General features: G+C 34.6%; 1 protein-coding gene across 1 annotated transcript in view; it reads left to right on the forward strand.

The window, feature by feature from the left end:
- The window catches only part of Fam92 (CBY1 interacting BAR domain containing protein Fam92), a 35,767-nt gene that overhangs the window by 2,014 nt on the left and 15,594 nt on the right, over nucleotides 1-18,159 (forward strand). The window contains exons 2-4 of the mRNA XM_081758159.1: nucleotides 7,246-7,347; nucleotides 11,268-11,396; nucleotides 15,429-15,609. Coding sequence (XP_081614285.1) covers nucleotides 7,246-7,347; nucleotides 11,268-11,396; nucleotides 15,429-15,609 — 412 coding nt within the window. The remainder of the gene's footprint in view (nucleotides 1-7,245; nucleotides 7,348-11,267; nucleotides 11,397-15,428; nucleotides 15,610-18,159) is intronic.

The raw sequence follows: 18,159 nt of genomic DNA on the forward strand, positions 1-18,159 counted from the left end.
AATATTCGCGTCTGTTATGTAGTGATCTTTGTTTATATTATGGTATATTATGGTATGTTATATATGTAACTCTAAAATTTTCAACTTCTATTTCTGACGATTGTAATAAATCTGATGTTCTCAGATGTTTCTGCAATAAAATTTATTATTATTATTATTATTATGCACTCGCCTATTTTATCCATTGTAAAGCACTTTTAATGATTATACACTAGTAACCCTACACTTATAAACCTAAAATACAGCTCTATTAATTTGTATTTAATTCTGTGCATCTCCTTATATATTATCATGCACACAAACGAGCGAATTATCCATTTTTTCCGGTAAATTTTCAAAATGTTGCCAGAAACGGACAACCAACTTTGGAACTTAACCCGAGTACTTATCGCCGGCTCAATTTTAGGAAATTTGCCAGATGAATTGGATAAATTTATTTTGGTTTGTGAGGAAGAGTAAATGAAAGGATACTTGAAGTTCAGAAAATATTGTTGTTTCTGATGTTGTACTATGTGTGATGTGCACTATATGTGAAGGCGGAGAGGTATACTTGTTACGATTTATGGGAAACGTGTGAAAATGGTACGTAAATAGCAAGATTGTCACGTTTGAGTTTTATGGAGTTGTACAAAAATAAGAAGTATCAATTGTTCAAATTGTGTGAAAAGCACGTCTACTAAGCAGGCGAGTGGTTTGTCGCGAGTGTAGAAGCGAATTGAAGTACAGAAATGAAGAGGAACATCTAACGTAATCTAATCGGACCTAGTTTAGTACATTTTGATACTTTTTTGGACGGTATGGTGTCTCTCCGTAAGCTATGCATTTTATGACATATAAAAATGTTTTTCTACTATCCTCGTTTATGCAATACTCACCGCCGCTGACGTGCCTCCTCCCTACGGACGCACCACCTCGCTACTGCTTGGTCCTCTGGTGCGCTTCTGCCCTGACTTGGTTAGATAGCATTTGTACTTTTAGTGGCCAACTAGCACAAGTTGGTTCGTGTTTTATGCACTAGTTTTTATGGCATAGTCCACACCGATTTTCAAACAATAATCACTATCAAGCGAGCCAGGATCACAATCTAGTATTTTGAAGGAGAAACTAAATAATATTCACTTTTATTTCGATTTTCGTGTGGCCGGCGATACAGCAGTAATCCAATTCTATCGCCTGTGGCATATATTCTTTATAAATATGTCAATTTGATGCAGAAAATTGAATTTTACCTGTAAATTTTTCAAAATGTGATGTGCCTAAACTTGACCAGCACCGCATGTACACTTGTTTCTGAGTAAATCGGCTCTCTGTATCTTAAACAATCATTTTGGAGGGTGAACTTGTATTCCTCTGTACAGATTTAGGAGGCTTCAGTATATACACGATAACTGTTGTATAAAGAACACTTAACCAACTTGTCCTAGGTGGCCAATGTTACGCACGAATGTTATCTCCAAGTCTGGATAGGGGGCCCGAGGGATAGCGAAGGGATGGGTCCGTAGGAAGCAGGCGCGTCAGCGAAGGTGGGTATACACATAAACGATTAAAGCGCAACACATTGTTTAGACATACAAATACTTACCTTACATGTTCGATTATATATTTCTACGTTATAGAAAGACGTAAAATCCCGATGTTTCATAGCTTGCTTATTTGTGTTTCACAGCACATTACCAACGTAAATTTCACAATTATATAGATCCTTTAACTATCAGACTTTCTATAGTTGCGGGTCATTGTTTAGCCCACTGACTTCACATACTTCACTTTGTTTACTGGTTAATGACTATCTTGCGAGCTAATCCACATTTAAAAGATGAGACTTTCATTAATGTATTTCTACGTAGATATACAGTTCAGAGGTAAGAACTCAACATATTTAGAATATTTGCACACTGGTCTATTAAAATATTACAAATTTGTTCTGTAAATTTTACAAATATGTGGATCCGTATAGTACGGTAATTCTGCACCTATTGACGAACTATGGGACATAAGGAAATGAGGAGGAAAGATTTTGGAACAGTAGCCCGCATGCCATTGAGTCCTAACAAAGAATGTATCAACCTGGCTACTAACTCGCTTTCATTCGCAATCGCTTGCTCGGTATTACTATATGAACTGAGTATTGAGAGACCCTGTCACAGCGAAATTAAAATACAACTAATTTTACAGTAATTATGTGATACCTTCAAATAGATAAAAGATAATAGAAAAGTGGAACAAGAGCTCGCTAAACAATATTATTTTACGTGAGATACCGTTATCATGACTCACTTATCTGCTTTCGAATTCCAGCCATTTAGGAAGTCGGCATTTATTTTCCCGTTTCTAAATGGCTGCGAACGGAAAGCTACTAGGTGACTCGTGATAACAGTAGCTCATGCAAAATGATATTGTCTAACGCGCACTTGTTCCACATCTCAATTATGTTTTATCTATTTGAATACATCACATAGTTACTGTAAAATTAACGGTATTTTAATTTTGCAGTGATTAGGCCTCTTAAGCTTTGGTAAAGAAAAGACTAAACTAGCCTCTAATACACTTCCACCTATAGCATATGTGCGGGCCAACATTCTAGAACTTTCCCGAATACTAGATACTATTAATAGCCGAGACAAAATGTAAACTCCCGGGACATAAGAATAAGAGCTTTTAATCCGGAATAGTAGTACGTACGGTGTATTTATTGTATTAGCAGAGTAAAGTTTTTTCTAGTTTTTCAAAGAGTTTAGAATGTGCGTGGACAGTAATAATAGGTACAAAATTGCGATCTTTTTTAATCTAAAAGAACAGGGCTCTAATTCGTTAATGGGTATCCCGAGGTGGATTGTTGCTAATGTATTTCGGTGACGTTGGTGTGTTACGTTATTTTGTTATTTAGTTTGTACAGGGTGGTCCGGAAGTGGGCGTACTCTTACCCCCTCCCCCCCCCCCCGCTTTTAGTTTCAACAGTATAGTGTAAGTTATGGTAGAATGTCTGTAAACAGTTACCTTGTCTTAAGAGTCATAAACATCGCTATGATCACCATCCATGTCGTAACACAGGTGAATTCTGCTCCAAATTCTCGCAGATGTTTTACGGAAATATTTCAGAGTCCCGAGGGTGAAGGTGTGTTCTACAGCTGCTCGTAATTCCTGCGTCGTGTGATATCGAGTATTTCTTACTTGTTGCTGTATGAAACCCCAGAGAGCATTGTGTGGTGTCGTCAAATCTGGACTTCTTGGAGCCCAGGCAAAGGAAGAAATTCTACCATAACAGTGTGTCTATCGGTCAAGAAAGTCATGAATAAGTCACGAAATCAGAAAACGGTCATAAAAGTCAAGAAATTTAACTTTTGGGTCACGATTTTTTTTTTCATCTGTACAAATATTACAAATATAAGTGTAGACTGGATTTTTTTTTTTTTTTTTTTTTTTTTTTAACGTCGAAATTCACCACCAAAAATGTCTATGATCGGCTTTAGACGCTACCAAATCACATGCATGAAAACTCGTCTCAATTCGCACCCAAATTTAATCTTTTGAAAATGTTACTAAATTTTATGGTTTGGGAAAGAAGAGGTCCCAAAAAAGTCAGGAAATTTCATTTTTGAATTTTAGTAGACACCTTGCATAACTAACACTATGCTCTTGAAACTAAAGAGGGGTACGCCCACTTCCGGACCACCCTCTATTGGGGACTTCTCAACGTCTTAACTATTTACTGTACTCTATATTGTCTTTTTTTTTTTTTTACCTTGTCATCGATGTCTCCTGTTTCATTTGCTCCTCCTCTTTTTCAGAGGGTTTTGTTGTTGAGTGGCTACATACTTCAAGATACGTAGTAACTTGTTAATAGTTCGTCTTTCGTTAATTTTTTTCAAGTTAAAAGAAATGTGCAAGTTGAGTTTAGGTACACCACATTTTCTAAAATTTACAGGTAAAATTTAACACACTGTATGCAAAGATATGTTTATTAAAAAAAAAAAAAAAAAAAAAATGCTTCTAATCCTTCGCAGATGGCGGTCGCTGATTAAACCCACATAAATGCGTTTTCAACATTAAATTACTATTTATTTGTTGTTATTTTAGCATACCTTACCCGGAATTAGTCCTAATTAATTTCCGTCGTTAATTCTTGGGAACTGTTAATCACAAATAGTTTTCAGCCTTTCTTTGCTCTTCATTAGGTGCATATTCATCCATGTTGTATTACTGCGCAAATTTAATACCTTCAAACTGTTAATTATTGCGAATTCCCCGCACTATTCAGAAATAACAAAAACAATGAATCCTTACCTTATGTTTCCAAACAGCATCCTACTACAGTATGATGTAAATAAACTTTTAGAAGGGAGCGGTCCCGTGTTTGATTCCCGGTGGTGGCACTCAGTCGAAAAAGTGTAAAAAGCTTTTTCAGGCCAGCCATTCTGAATGATGTTTTTCTGGGTTTTCCTCATTCATACCAGACAAATGCCGTGGTGGTACCTAACATATAAGGTGCCAGGCCGCTTCCTTCTTTCCATTTCCCCGGATAGTGTAATCGCCAAGGGACGTCATTCCTCGTACGTGATGTGCTAACATAGCTATAGATGCCGAAAGCTCAACATGGCCATAGTTGCCGAAAGCCCAGAAATCTAAATCCTAACTTCTCCTATTCTGCTGATACTGTCCTGATAAATGCCTATTTTAATCCAATTCTGAAAGTAGGCATGTACTAAGAAACACAATTGAAGAAAGAATTATAATTGCATTAAGGTATTTCAGTCCAAGCTCTTCAGTCAATTAACTCATTAAAAAAAAAAAAAAAAAATCATCGGCAACTCTAATTCTGGCAACTAACATTTACTTGCGGTTTAGACGTTATAATCCAACCACAGTAACGACAACTTTAAAGCTGAATTGTTCTCTACTGTACCGTCACGAAGAATTCGGTGACTGTTTCTTTTATTCCAAAGCTGGCTAATGCGCCTCATGTATGAACTCCAAGAGTCGAATAGAACAGGAATCGTATGAAATCGTTGTTCGACATTTTATTGCACTAGTTGCTTAGTAAAGAAAAGTATGAAGACGCAGAACATTAGATCCTTGTTTTAAGTTATAATTGAACCACTTCGCAGCAAATGTACACTTTGGCACAGGGTTGGGTGTTTTTTTTTAACAACTGGTTTACCCCCCCCCCCCCCAAAAAAAAAATAACAAAAAATGCTTTAAATCGTATGAACTTCATGATGACGTTTCCACATATCATACCACCTGCATTAGTATTATTTCGTATTCAGCTTTTAACCAATCCTAGGTTCAATTCTTGGTCGAACCACAACCCTTCATTCAAGTATAAACCTTCTTTTGGGTGTCACTTTAAGCGAAAGTCTCCTACTTATCTTGGTATTACATAAAGATGTTACGCCTAAACACACGAAACGAAATCGAAATGTATGGCTGAACGTCTGTTGTTTTATTAAGTAGCTACGATTGCTTAAATATATTGATAGAAATTGGCAAAATTTATCGACTGGCTATGTAGCTTTCAACATTAGCTCCATTTGGACTTTCAGTTTTAATTCAATTGAATGATATGTACATACTAAATTTGTAATTTAATACGTCAGTATTAGCGTACGTTGACCATAAAATTTTACATACCAAGCAATAACGATTTTTCCGTTATTGCTTTGCATTTAAAGTAAAAACAGGATTTTCCCAATGGCTAAAGCGGGACTTTCCCGATTTATATATAATTCTGTATAATGGTTTCATTTGTGCTACTGTTTATCTTTTTGTTCTTCTGAAATGACTCTTGACAATTATATTAACAAGTATGTCAAGATTAGTACAACGTATTTTTATCAGGAGTCGTTCGCGAGTGAGTCGGCAGACTCATTGCATTTGTGACCAATTAGTCCCGGTTTCGAGTCCAAATGGAGAACAATTTCTCTCGGATGTAAGCCGAGAAGCGGTTTGGATTCCACTTTAAGCTTATGTGACCCCTCCCAGCACAGCCCCTTTGCTGCATGATAACATGAAGGCGAACCAAACTTATTTGTGTCCGTTCATATGTAATATAAATACATAGAGCAAATTATTTAAACAAAAAAAAAAAAAAAAAAAAGAAAGAAAGAAAAAGGTTTAAACCAAAAAAAAACTAGATTTTTGGTTTTTTCGATAAAAACCATGGTTTTTGCCAACCCTGCTTTGGCATAACGGCTTATAGTAAAGCATTCAGATTGACGATTCAGTATGTACTTCAACTTAATAATTGACTGCAACAACACTATATCCACTCCACTGTTTGTAACAACTTGTATAATTAACGTTGAATTACTGCATACTTTTCAACTAACGTGATTGTTAGATGAATCGAAATTCACACTATTCACCAAATTGAATAAATTTTCCCCTTTCGACAATTGAATGCGCACAAATACGCTGTTTTTAAGGAATCAACATAGTAAACGTGTTGGTCGGGATCGAGCTCTTGGAAGTAGACAAAAAGTAGAAAATGCATCAATTTGATAAGTTTTGCAAGGTCAGGTGATCAAAGCATTTGCAACTAAGTCTGTATAAAAGGTGTAAGAAACTTGTGCAACACCCACATTCCCGTAGAACGAAATTATACTGAAATAATGATTTCTTTGTCTAAAACAATAAAACACTTACGTACGAATGATGAAGTTCCTGACTTTGGGAAAGAAGGTCGTAACTCAAAAAGCAGTGGTTTAAACCCAATGGAGAAAAATTGTTTATGTTCGTAAAAGAAATAAAGTTCGAAATTAATCTTATCCTTTAAAAAAAAAAAAATAGAGTCCAAATTAACCAAACGCACAAATTAAAATTGGAATTAGATTAAGTAAAAAAAAAAAAAAAAATCAGGTGAACTATAGTTTTCGGGTCACATACATCCACGTTTTACATGCTCATAGCTGGAAACGGATTTTAAATGCAAAACAAGCAATTATTTTCTCTTAAAAGACACAGATACAAAATAAATAAATAAACTAAAACTCGGAGAAGATTTATTGTAATTTTGCTTTACATTCATACGCGATTCCGAGATTGTGAAGGATGAGTGGGAAACGCAGTGATGATGATTTTCAATTTCCTTCCTACATTTTTAAAACTGTCAACTACTTTTCCCATATGTACAATAATGATAATTGTAATCATAGTAATAATAATAAAGGCAAACTTTATTAATTTTAATCTTAGTGTTAATGTTATTGCAAATGTTAATATGTAATTTCATTTCTTTTATTTCAGCGATCAAGAATTTAAGTTTCTTCAAGATAGAATAGCATCTGTTGAGAAACGATTTGACGACCTTTGTTCAGCATTTTCTGTATATACCAGGAAAGCTGCAGGGTAAAATGTTTTGCTTTCAATATTAATCTTATTAATGTAAGAAAAAGGAGCAAGCTTACTGTTTACTAAATGCTTTAGGTACTCACAAGGAACGGACATGAACGTTTGATCCGGACATCCGAATCAAATCTATCAGATGTAAACATAACAGATATGTTGATACACAAAAAATTAGGTGGCATGGACAACCGAGTAAGTCCCTGGGGCTCATTAACCCTGTTAGTATAAAGAAAATCGTAGACTCGCAGTGAAATAGCTATTGCATCAACGCTGTTCATTGCAAAGTAATAGCTTATTCTCTTCAGCATGAAACAAACTTTCCAGAGGTGCTATGTGTTGGCGCTTATAACGTACTTGAACAGGGAACATTGGGAGAATGTCGGGAAAACTCCCTCCAGAAATCCCTCCAATCAACTTTGGCCCCTATTGAGTAGCCCTGGGTAAAGCCACACAATCCAAATGTATCTCGAAAAATACTATAGAGGATAAGAAATGTGTGAATCAAGTTCCAAGTTTTGTATTGATAGACGGAATAGATATGAGGGAAAAGCTTGTATACCAATACACGCTTTCCTTTCATATCTACTCAGTCTATCAATACAAAACTTGGTACACACATTTGTTATTCCCTATAGTATTTTTTCGAGTTACATTTGGATTGTATGGCTTTACCCGGGGCTACTCAATAGAGGGCCAAAGTTGATTGGAGGGGTTTTTCCCTACATTCTCCCAATTTTCCCTGTTTAAGTACGTTATGGGCGCCAACACATAGCACCTCTGAAAAGCTTGTTTCATGCCGAAGAGAATGAACTATAAACCATGACTTTTGAATGAACAATGTTGATGCAATAGCTATTTCACTGCGAGTCTACGATTTTCTTTAGGGTTAATGGGCCCCAGGGACTTACTCCGTTGCCAATGGCACCTAATTTTTTGTGCATGAACATATCTTTGTTATGTTTATCGAATGGACTAGGTTTAATTCGGATATCCGGATGACAAATTCATGTCCGTTCCTTGTCAGGTACTACAGATACTTTCGACCGCTAGTATGCAACTTTGTATTGGTGCATGTGGTAACCATATGGTCAAGGGGAAGCTCTTTTTGTTACCTCTAAATGTAATTTCACTATAATAACACTATCAATTTCAAAAGATTTCAAGCTGACTCCATTATGTCTGTGTATTGTCCTTGTGAAAATTTTCTTCATTTCCTTCAACACCAAAGTCTCACATACCTAATGGTCAAAGCTAAGTCCAGAGAAGTTTTAACTTCTTCATATGAAAACAGACTCTGATCACTGTCTAGAAAGCATGCACACAAATAAGTAGTCAAGAACTAAAACACATAAAATTATAACTTCAAAAGCGAACAGGAATGAGCATTTACTAGCTAGAAAGCACTCACAGAATATAAACAGTAAGTGTTGTACTCCGCATTTCACCACATCCAGTTGCTCCTACGGGAACATCTTCGAGCATTTGGTTTCTCAGGAAAGTAACGTACGATACACTCCCAAATAACTTAAACTTTCGAGTAAACTTATTGATATTATCCTAATTTTTGTCCAGATTTAGTTGGTAGGCTTTTTTTTTTTTTTTAATTGTAATAAGGTTCATTCACATTCCTTAGAACTTATTCATGTTATATGGTTAACGTACGCCCCATTTGCGTGGGACACCCGGGTTCGGTTTCTGGTTGGAAGCTCATTTAGTTTGAATCACACGTCAGACTGTAGTTCCACATCTCATATAGCCTTACCGCTGGAAGGGACGTTATACTCCAATTTAACAAATATTTCTTTCTATTGAGAACGTTGTTTGGTGGATAATCTTAGATCCTTGTAGTTACTTGAACATCCCTAAATGTTCTGACAAGTCAGAAGTAGTTGAATCCTAATCCTTAGAATCTCCTATACTAGGTTTTTTTTTTAATTCTAATACTGACGTTCCCCTTTGACATACATATGTGAATTATGATACTTGTTGATGGCTTCATAGACTCCTGCATTGGTAGACGTATGAACAAAATCCTTTTCAATATCAGTAAACTGTTCTTCAATATTAGAAGTTTTTTATAGCTAAAATTCAAAGCATACCTAACTTTGTTTAAACCAATTGAATGTGATTATTTGTATAATCTTGTTTTCTAAATTTTTCATGATGTACCAAAAAAAATTAATAATATTTCATAAATCGAAAATATTTTTACTTTTTATTTTTGTTTCATTTTCAATTAAGGGAGAGATCACTCTGTAAATTTTAAGATATGCATTCATCCAGAGGTTAATTTTAATTGAAATAAGTGAGTTAATTTGTTATGTATGTAAAACTCAAACCTGAAGATTTTCTATACAATTTTCACATGAATTCTGTCGACTAAATACTGTGTCTAGAAATTGCAGCTATTTTTCATATTCAATAGTAAGTGTAATTTTAGGGTATGTAAAATGTCTATTTTCACATCTTAATTAAAACATAACTTCCATTTCCTATATACTTTATTATTTTTACATATAAAATTGAAATCTACAAGAAAATTATAAAGGTCCTCATTGGTAGGGTATTTAACTGTGGTGCGTGAGATCCTTTGTTCGATTCCCAGACAAGTAAGTTTGTGACGGATAACATCGTGTTCGTGGGTTTTCTCGGAGTACTTCCGTTTCCTCCCACATTCTCATTTCGCTGATTCTTCAATCATCATTCACTTGCCTTAATCATCCATCTCTCTTAGCCTAAAGGGCATAATCGTGGGACGTTAAACTGAAAGATTTCATTTTATTTAATTTTTACAAATAAATTGTGACATCGAAACCTATCTATATCGCTTCCTTCCACCCGAAAATAGTAGATGTTCCTTATTTAATCATTATCGTATTCAAGATAACATTCTGGGAGACCCGGGCTCGATTCTCGGCAGGAGCTCATATGGTTTCGATTCCAGTATGCCCCGTCTCATGTAGCCTCACTGCTGAAAGGGGCGTTAAACTCAAAACTAACTCAACTCAAGATAACGTTGCCCTCGTCCTTGAGTCACATGATGTGAATTTGCCAAAATTGAGACCTTGCTCTCTCTCAGACCTAAAAGTGGCAGATTTATGAAAATCGTTAAACACATTTTCAAGTTCCAATTTACGCATATTTCTCATTTAAAAGTTCTAGAAACATAAAATAATAATCATAATCATAAAATCATTTGGCATTCATATCTATCAATGAAGTCACATGAATCAACTGCGTTAATCAAACCGCAGTTGATGAAAAGAAAAAATACGTAATTTCGTATGTCATCCCAGTATTATACACGAAATTATACATTTTTTACTTTTAATGTCATTGTGGACGTCACATAAAAGTAAATCCCATAGGAATGAAATTTGTAATTTGATTTCGCTCTTCGTTATGGACGTTTTTTTATTTTTATCTTTCATGTTCACTAATGTCGGCCACGAATTATATTTGCAGTTTAGTTTCATTGTAGACGTCATATTTAGTGTTTTTCAATATTAATTCGTATTTTCCCTTTTGAGAGATTTTAGCGCATTATCATCTGTGTTTTTCGATGAAAACGTTTTCCTCATCCTCGATATCAAAATTAAATAGTGATGACATTTTGAAGCTAGTGTTCTGAGAACAGAATTTTCCTTACAGTTAGCTCTGATCTACTTTGCAAACGAAACTATTTAATTCCGCTTCAATCTTCGTCTTTGTATTTCATTTTCGTTTGGATCTTTGATCTTTACTACGCCGGTTTCATAATAACAAGAGAAAGATCGGCGTAAGTAATTTAAATCAGTTTCGTTTGTCTGCTTTAATAACATTGTCGTTTTGTTTTTCTGAAGAAAGTTGCTTTTATCAATATGCACTTACATATTCTTACGCATACATTTTGTGATTTCTCTTCGTTTTGTGTATTTCAGAGTTCGTGATAAAGGTGATGAGCTAGCGAAAGTAGTCAGTGACTACGGTGAATCTGAATGCGTGAACAAAACCCTGAAAAGCAGTCTTACTGAGCTAGGTGAAACTCTTGCTGCAATTGGAGATTACAGGTAAACAAATTATGATAAAATTAGGTTTTTCAAGCTAGCGAACAGCACCAGTTTAAAGTTTCGGTATGATTCGTATCATATATAAATCATAAGTATTGTTCGTCGTAACTTCAATATTGCATTCAGATGTGCAGTAACAATCAACCATTCACAGATATTTAATTTGTTGCTATTCATTAGTCTTATTTAGAATGGTAAATTTTATACTTGATAATGTAAACAGCAGATGCTTCACCAATCTAAATATCGGTGTAGGCCCACCAAACTATATTTCCCAAAAATTCTGTATGATGTCAACAATGGGTTGATACTACTACTGTTGTAGCATAGAATTCTGTCTAATAATCTATATCGCCCTTTCTCAAACTTCTAAAAAGTTATTATTGAAAACAATTTAAATTTCTTTACATACGATAATAATAAAGTTTAGAGTTAAAATTCCTAACATTAGTAGCAATTAACCAAATATAGTATTTAACTATAAATATTCTATAACTAGTGAGATATCTATTGAAATATTCCATATATTTTTGAAAGATATATGTATGCATTTATATACTGAATGTACATTCAGTATGTCGAGATGGATAGAAGTAAGATTTTAAGCATACTACGGAATATCAATATTATTCAAGTTCTACATTAAATTTTATTTTATTGTAAGCTAACTAAAATGCCCATTCTTTACGCAGGTAGAATAGGTTTTGGAAAGTATTTGAATAGGTTTCTGCAAAGTATTTGAACTCTCTTCCCTCCTTAGGATATGCATTTTAATGAAAACGTAATTATAAAAATTAGTAATGTCACCGCCTTACACCTCCATCTGTCACCTCCTCAGCCGTATGTTGATGGCGACTGAACTTGCACTTAAACTGCATCGGAAGTGTCACTATTCATCTTAACGACCCAAAAACTATAGATTTGACATTAATATCAGTCGGCGAGTGGGGTTCCTGGTTCGATCCCAGCTCACGCCAAGTGTACTTTGTAGTGGACAAACACTATGTGCGTGGGATTCTCTCGTTTCCTCCTACTTTCTTCATTTCACCATTTCATTTCATTCTTATCATCATCGTCTCCTTTTACTACACGGCGTAAATGTGGAACGTAAAACGGAAAGATTTCATTTCATTCTTACTAATATCAGTTCTTTTCGACAATTTTTACATGTCAACCCCCTCCACTCCCGTAAGGGTGCTTGGGGTGTCTTACCCATGCAGTATTTATTTCCAGATTGTAAGTCATTTGTGTATCAAGTTTGGGAAGTTGCTTCAAGCATTCCAGAGTTATCCTGGAAGATACATTATATATAATGGAGATATAAAAAAAACTCTACCCCTTTAAAACAAACGCAAGAATACATATCTGTTTATTTTTATGAGTTTATATGCCCAGTTTCCTGTTTCTAGTTTGATGAGTTCATGAGATACTTTTTTTTTTTTTTTCATAAATTATGACTCCCTGCTCCCGTCGTAGAATATTACAGTGATAACGGGGCAGAAAGTATATCTTCTATTTTTATACTCTAACTCAAAAGAAGAAGAAGAAGAAATCAAATAAGATTATATTATATTCTCGTTAAGTAATGACGCAGGAAACTAGACAGCAATCAAGTTTAAATGTAATAGCTAATCAGGTCGTAAAATAACCGAGGAGTTTACAGGTGATAGATCAATTTAATTAGTGCAAAATCTAGTAATAAACAAAATTATGTGTCATTGTATATATTTAGTACCAAACTTTCGGGAAGTCTGATTAACCTGGAAAAATCATAAGGGTTGATCGAATGTAATGCCTAATTGTTTCATTGAACTTCAGAAAATATTTAAAACACAACTAAATAGGCTGGATTTTTATTTTGACAGATGGGAGGAAAGAATTTGCGATTTGATAGGATATGAAAACAAAATCTCATTGTTTAAGTGAAATGGAAACCAAGTATTATACTGATATCATATCACTTAATGATGAACAGGTTAAGCTCGACGTATTTCCGCCAGTATTTGTTATTCATTTGTTCCCGCTGGATCCTACAATGGTTATGTTTTTCATTGCTTCACTTATAAATATTACAATAAAAGAAAGGATTGCAGTTTGTGTATAAGTTTCTGAAAGAGGGGACTTTAAAGAGCAAATAAATCAAAAGATAAGGAAGGAAGGAAAACCTACTTACATGAAAATAATGTTTAAAAAAAAAAACCTTATTATTATCATTTATAGCCCTCCGTAGACCGTAACGTTCAAGAGTTTAGTTTTATTAATTATTGATACAATAAGAAGAATATTGAATAACTATAGAAAGACTTGTGTTAAGCCTTTGTTTATGGGAAATTTACATACAATTTCAAATTCTTTCTGCCTCCATTCTCAGTGCCTTACAAAATAACTTAAGCTGCTATAAGGATTACATTGAGAAATATCTCCTTACTTGTATTGTAGAAACAAGATGACTGAGTATGGTAGGTGAGGAGTTTTTTAAAGATATTTATGGGTAAGTCCCAATTTGTTGCCCGTTTAGTCCATTTGTTAAAAAGAATGCTTTTCCATCACATAACTTTGGCTGTAAACTAAATAATTATGTGTAGTTGAATACCAAAATAATACGATCTATAAAAAGAAGTGTTAGTATTTGTTGGTAAGAAATGAGTTAAAAATAATTCCAAAGGGGTAACTTACGGATTCTAATTGATGTACTCACGGCTACATGTGAGAAAAGCTTTTTTAGAACTTGGACGTAATAACTGTTGATGAATGAAACAATCAAAGGCGTGCAGGCTTGCCATATTATCAGTTGAAAGTCAGTTCGCGAAAGGTATTGCTTTTGATGAAGAAACTGCAATTTGCTGCTTTCAAGGAAAAAGGAAAGTTGTGATCTAGTGGAGGTAAAGAAAATTCTAACGCCTTTATTTCATACTAAATTGTCCTGAAGGGGGACATATGCTAAGAGACAAGTTCCACAGAAGAGGGTAAAACCAGGTGGCAGCAACACTAGGAACGTTCTTTTTATTTATTAATGGATGTTATAGGACGCACATTTAATATTTAAACAGGGTTCCTACTGATCTGGAGAAATCTATTTCCCTGATTTCTCCCTGACTTTCATGACAGGTGTCAGATGATGTTGAAATATAAATTGGAAATAAATAACGGTGAATAGATGAGAACATTTATTCTATAGAGACATATAGTAATCAGTTAACTCATATGTACATCCCTCTTACCTTACCAAATATGTACTATAATGGTGTTAAGCTGAAATTGGTGTACAATTAATGTTAGAGAAAATACGAGGTGTCGCAATTATAACACATACTATTTCAAGCCTTGTCTCGCTTCTTCCTCTGTAACTTCTTTGGCTATGCTGCTAAACGTGTAACATATTGATGCGATATTTTCTTTCTTTGTGGGAAATCACGTGACTTAAATAAGATATCTTTTAAAATTAAAATCTTTGTAAGTTTTATTCCATATTTCCAAGTTATGTTGCTTTAAATTGCTAAAAATGTTCCTGAAAAACCGTATCAAAGTTGAGAGAAATATTTACAGGAAGAGGTGAGTGAGGTTAATGATACAAGTTTTACATTATTTCTTAAAATATTCAACACTATTTTGTTTGACAAAGAGCTTTCTGTAATTTAGACGCTTCATCATTACTAGTGTAATCTAAACATATTTGTAGTGCATCAAACATTTCTGAAACACACTTCAGCCTGGTAACAGTTTTTCAAGACGAACGGCTTTTTAACAGTTTTGACCATCACTAAATGTGGAATGAACTTACATAGACTTTAGTTTTGGGAAGTATTTTATTCGAGCCACAGGTTTAGTGGCGTAGCGGAAAAAAATCACGCTAAAGAAGAGGCGAGAGAAGCTTTGAAACAATATATGTTATAATTTATTACAAGAATGTAAGGTAATATGTGTTTTGTCTTTTATGTATATTTATTATTTATTTATTTTGTATCCTGTTGATTAAAAAAATTCTTGTCTTATTATTAAGAATTTATTATTTCTTGTCTGCAATAAATCTAGAGATGCCCACGTGCGCCGATTGGAGTCTAAAGTGGTTGACCGGCTGTCTCAGTATGAAAGTGTTTTCAGAATTACCAAAGATGAACTCAAGAACATATCCACCGTGAAGGACAAGGAACTTACTCGTAGGAAAACTCTGGAAAAAATAAAAGAACGCAACCCTCGCAATAGGCAACAAATTGTATCCTTTCATACTTGCATGCATTTTATTATGTACATACATAATGACTATAGGGAAACAATGGTATGTCACATTTCCTAACTTCCGAGTAAACTATAAAAGAAGATTCTGAATTCCCATGCAATTCATTACAATGATACAAGGTTCCCTTGCGGGTTCAGTTCTGAAATAAAACCACCTACATACTGTTCTGTGGTTCGATGCCAACCCATTCCAAGTTTCAGTGGAAGTGACGCTTAACATTATGTTCGCCCTATCCATTCATATATATATACAGTAAACCCTCGTTAACACGAATTCCAAGGGACCGGAAAACCAAGGCTTAGTGGTAAAAAAAAAAAAAAATATATATATATATATATATATATATATATATATATATATATATATATATATATATATATCGTGTTAACCGAACAACCCAAGTTTTATTTCTGGAATACAGATTTTTTGTATACATACGCGTGCAGACTACAGTAACAGACCATACATACGTACTACATACTCTTATTTTGGAAGATTAAAAAGGAAGTTTATGTTACCGCCGCATACATGAATCTTCTTTATAGCATGAGTTTGCAACAGCACAGAAAATCTACTTGAGAAAAATACATTACAATAATACTGTAACTGTACTGTACTATTTTTCTCGGGGTTCTCCCATTTCCTCCCACTTTCTTCATTCCACCATTTCATTCATTATCTCGTCATCACCGTCTCCTTTAGTCTAGCCGGCAAAACCGTGGGACGTAAAACTCAAAGATTTCATTTCATTTCATTTCTAGCAGCTCTCACAAGTCGTTTGTGATAAGACCTCTTCATAAAAGAAATGATGCATTGATCTAAAGATTGAAGATTATTTGTTGCATTTGGGGGGGGGGGGATGAACCTTTACATTGATTAATTTCAGATCACGTATGTTATGAGGTGTACATCAGCCTAATGTCAGAATAACATGCCTATTCTGAGCTACCAATCGATTGTTAAAACGAAGAAGCCACACTTACGAAATGATGAGCTGTCGATCCAAGTTTTCTTATGGTGAGAGTAGATGCAAGGTAAAGCATCAATGTTTATGTTCTTAAAATAACATGGTTTCTCGGACTTACCAATCACTCAAGGACGGTGTTTATCACTGCCGTTTGCATTACATACAAAGACAAAGTCAAACGTTGTTTGCTGCGTCCTCCACCATGGCAATTGCAGTCTTTTATTCCGAGGATACGACTTGGAAAAAGATTATAAAAAAGTCCAGTTTCGTCCATATTGTACACATCACACGAGGCATACTTTTCTCTCACTTTGTCAAATTCACGTAACCAGTTATTTGCTCCTTCTTCATAAACTTTATTTGCTTCATCACGAATCAGTAAGGATGAAATTGAGTGTTTCTTATGAAACCGGTAGAGACAACCAGCGGAACAACTGAAATCTTGAACGTCTAAACTTTTTACAATCTCGTTTGCTTTCGATTGAATTATAGGTCTACGTAAAGGTAAATTGGAAGCGAGCGTATGATTGAACCATTCTAGAAGTAAAGTTTCGACATTTCCATATTAGCACTTTGAAGTCGCTTAGATTTTTTTTTTTCCGGAACCCGATGCAGCAGCATTAGAAATTTTTTCACGATCTTTAATTATGGTATATATAAGGTAGATTTGGGAAGTCCAAACTTTTCGGCAATTACACTTTTCTTCAACACACAACGGTCTACTTCCTCTAAGATTTTTAGTTTCGTTTGCAGATCTATGCTTGTGTGCTTCCTCTTGGCCATGATTCCTCTCGAACTAGCTGACTTTTAAAAAATAGAAATTCACGTCTGAATACAAAACTTCTCTTGTTAGTTGTTACCCTATTCGCTCAAAAAGTGTTCGAATGTCCACAACCTAACTTCAGAGGTAAAATTTAGGGGGGAAACGTCAATATTATTCACACCCGAAAAGTCAAGTGGTGGAAACAAAGAACTCCAATTCTTGAAATTTTCAGGCAGAAAATACAAGCCAAGTTATAAAATTAGCAACTCCACTGATAATGGAAAGGTTCGTATTTATGACTGCTGTTACCAGTTTTCAACCACAGAAGCGGGTAGAGGAGTTGTTTTGCGTTGTGCTGTCACCAGCTCGTCTACCAAGCAGCTGTAGTGTTCAGCGTTTGAGGGAGGAAAGAATTGACATCTCATAAGAAAAGAAAAGAATACGAGTTTCTTGTTTCTCTCTTATTTACTACAATTTTCTTCTGCATAAATACTGTAATGCAAAAATTGATCCGGAATAAAATCTGAAAAAAAAAAAAATGAACTGGAGAGAAAAAAGAAAGTTCGTATTAAATGAAAACCTCTAATGACGCAGCGGACTAAAAATGAGTTCGTAGTTCGTGCTAACCGAAATTCGTGTTAACCGATAAAACTTCCTATAAGATAACATACATCGCTGCCGGGACCAAAATTAACCGAGTGTTCGGTTTGAGCGAGTTCGTGTTAAGAGTGGTTTACTGTATTTTAATATGGTACGTATGTTGGTATTTCACTTATAAACAAAAATATATATTAAT

Source organism: Thermobia domestica, chromosome 1 (genome assembly GCF_964235325.1).
Source record: "Thermobia domestica chromosome 1, izTheDome1.hap1.1, whole genome shotgun sequence".
In the NCBI taxonomy this organism is placed as follows: Eukaryota; Metazoa; Arthropoda; class Insecta; order Zygentoma; family Lepismatidae; genus Thermobia; species Thermobia domestica.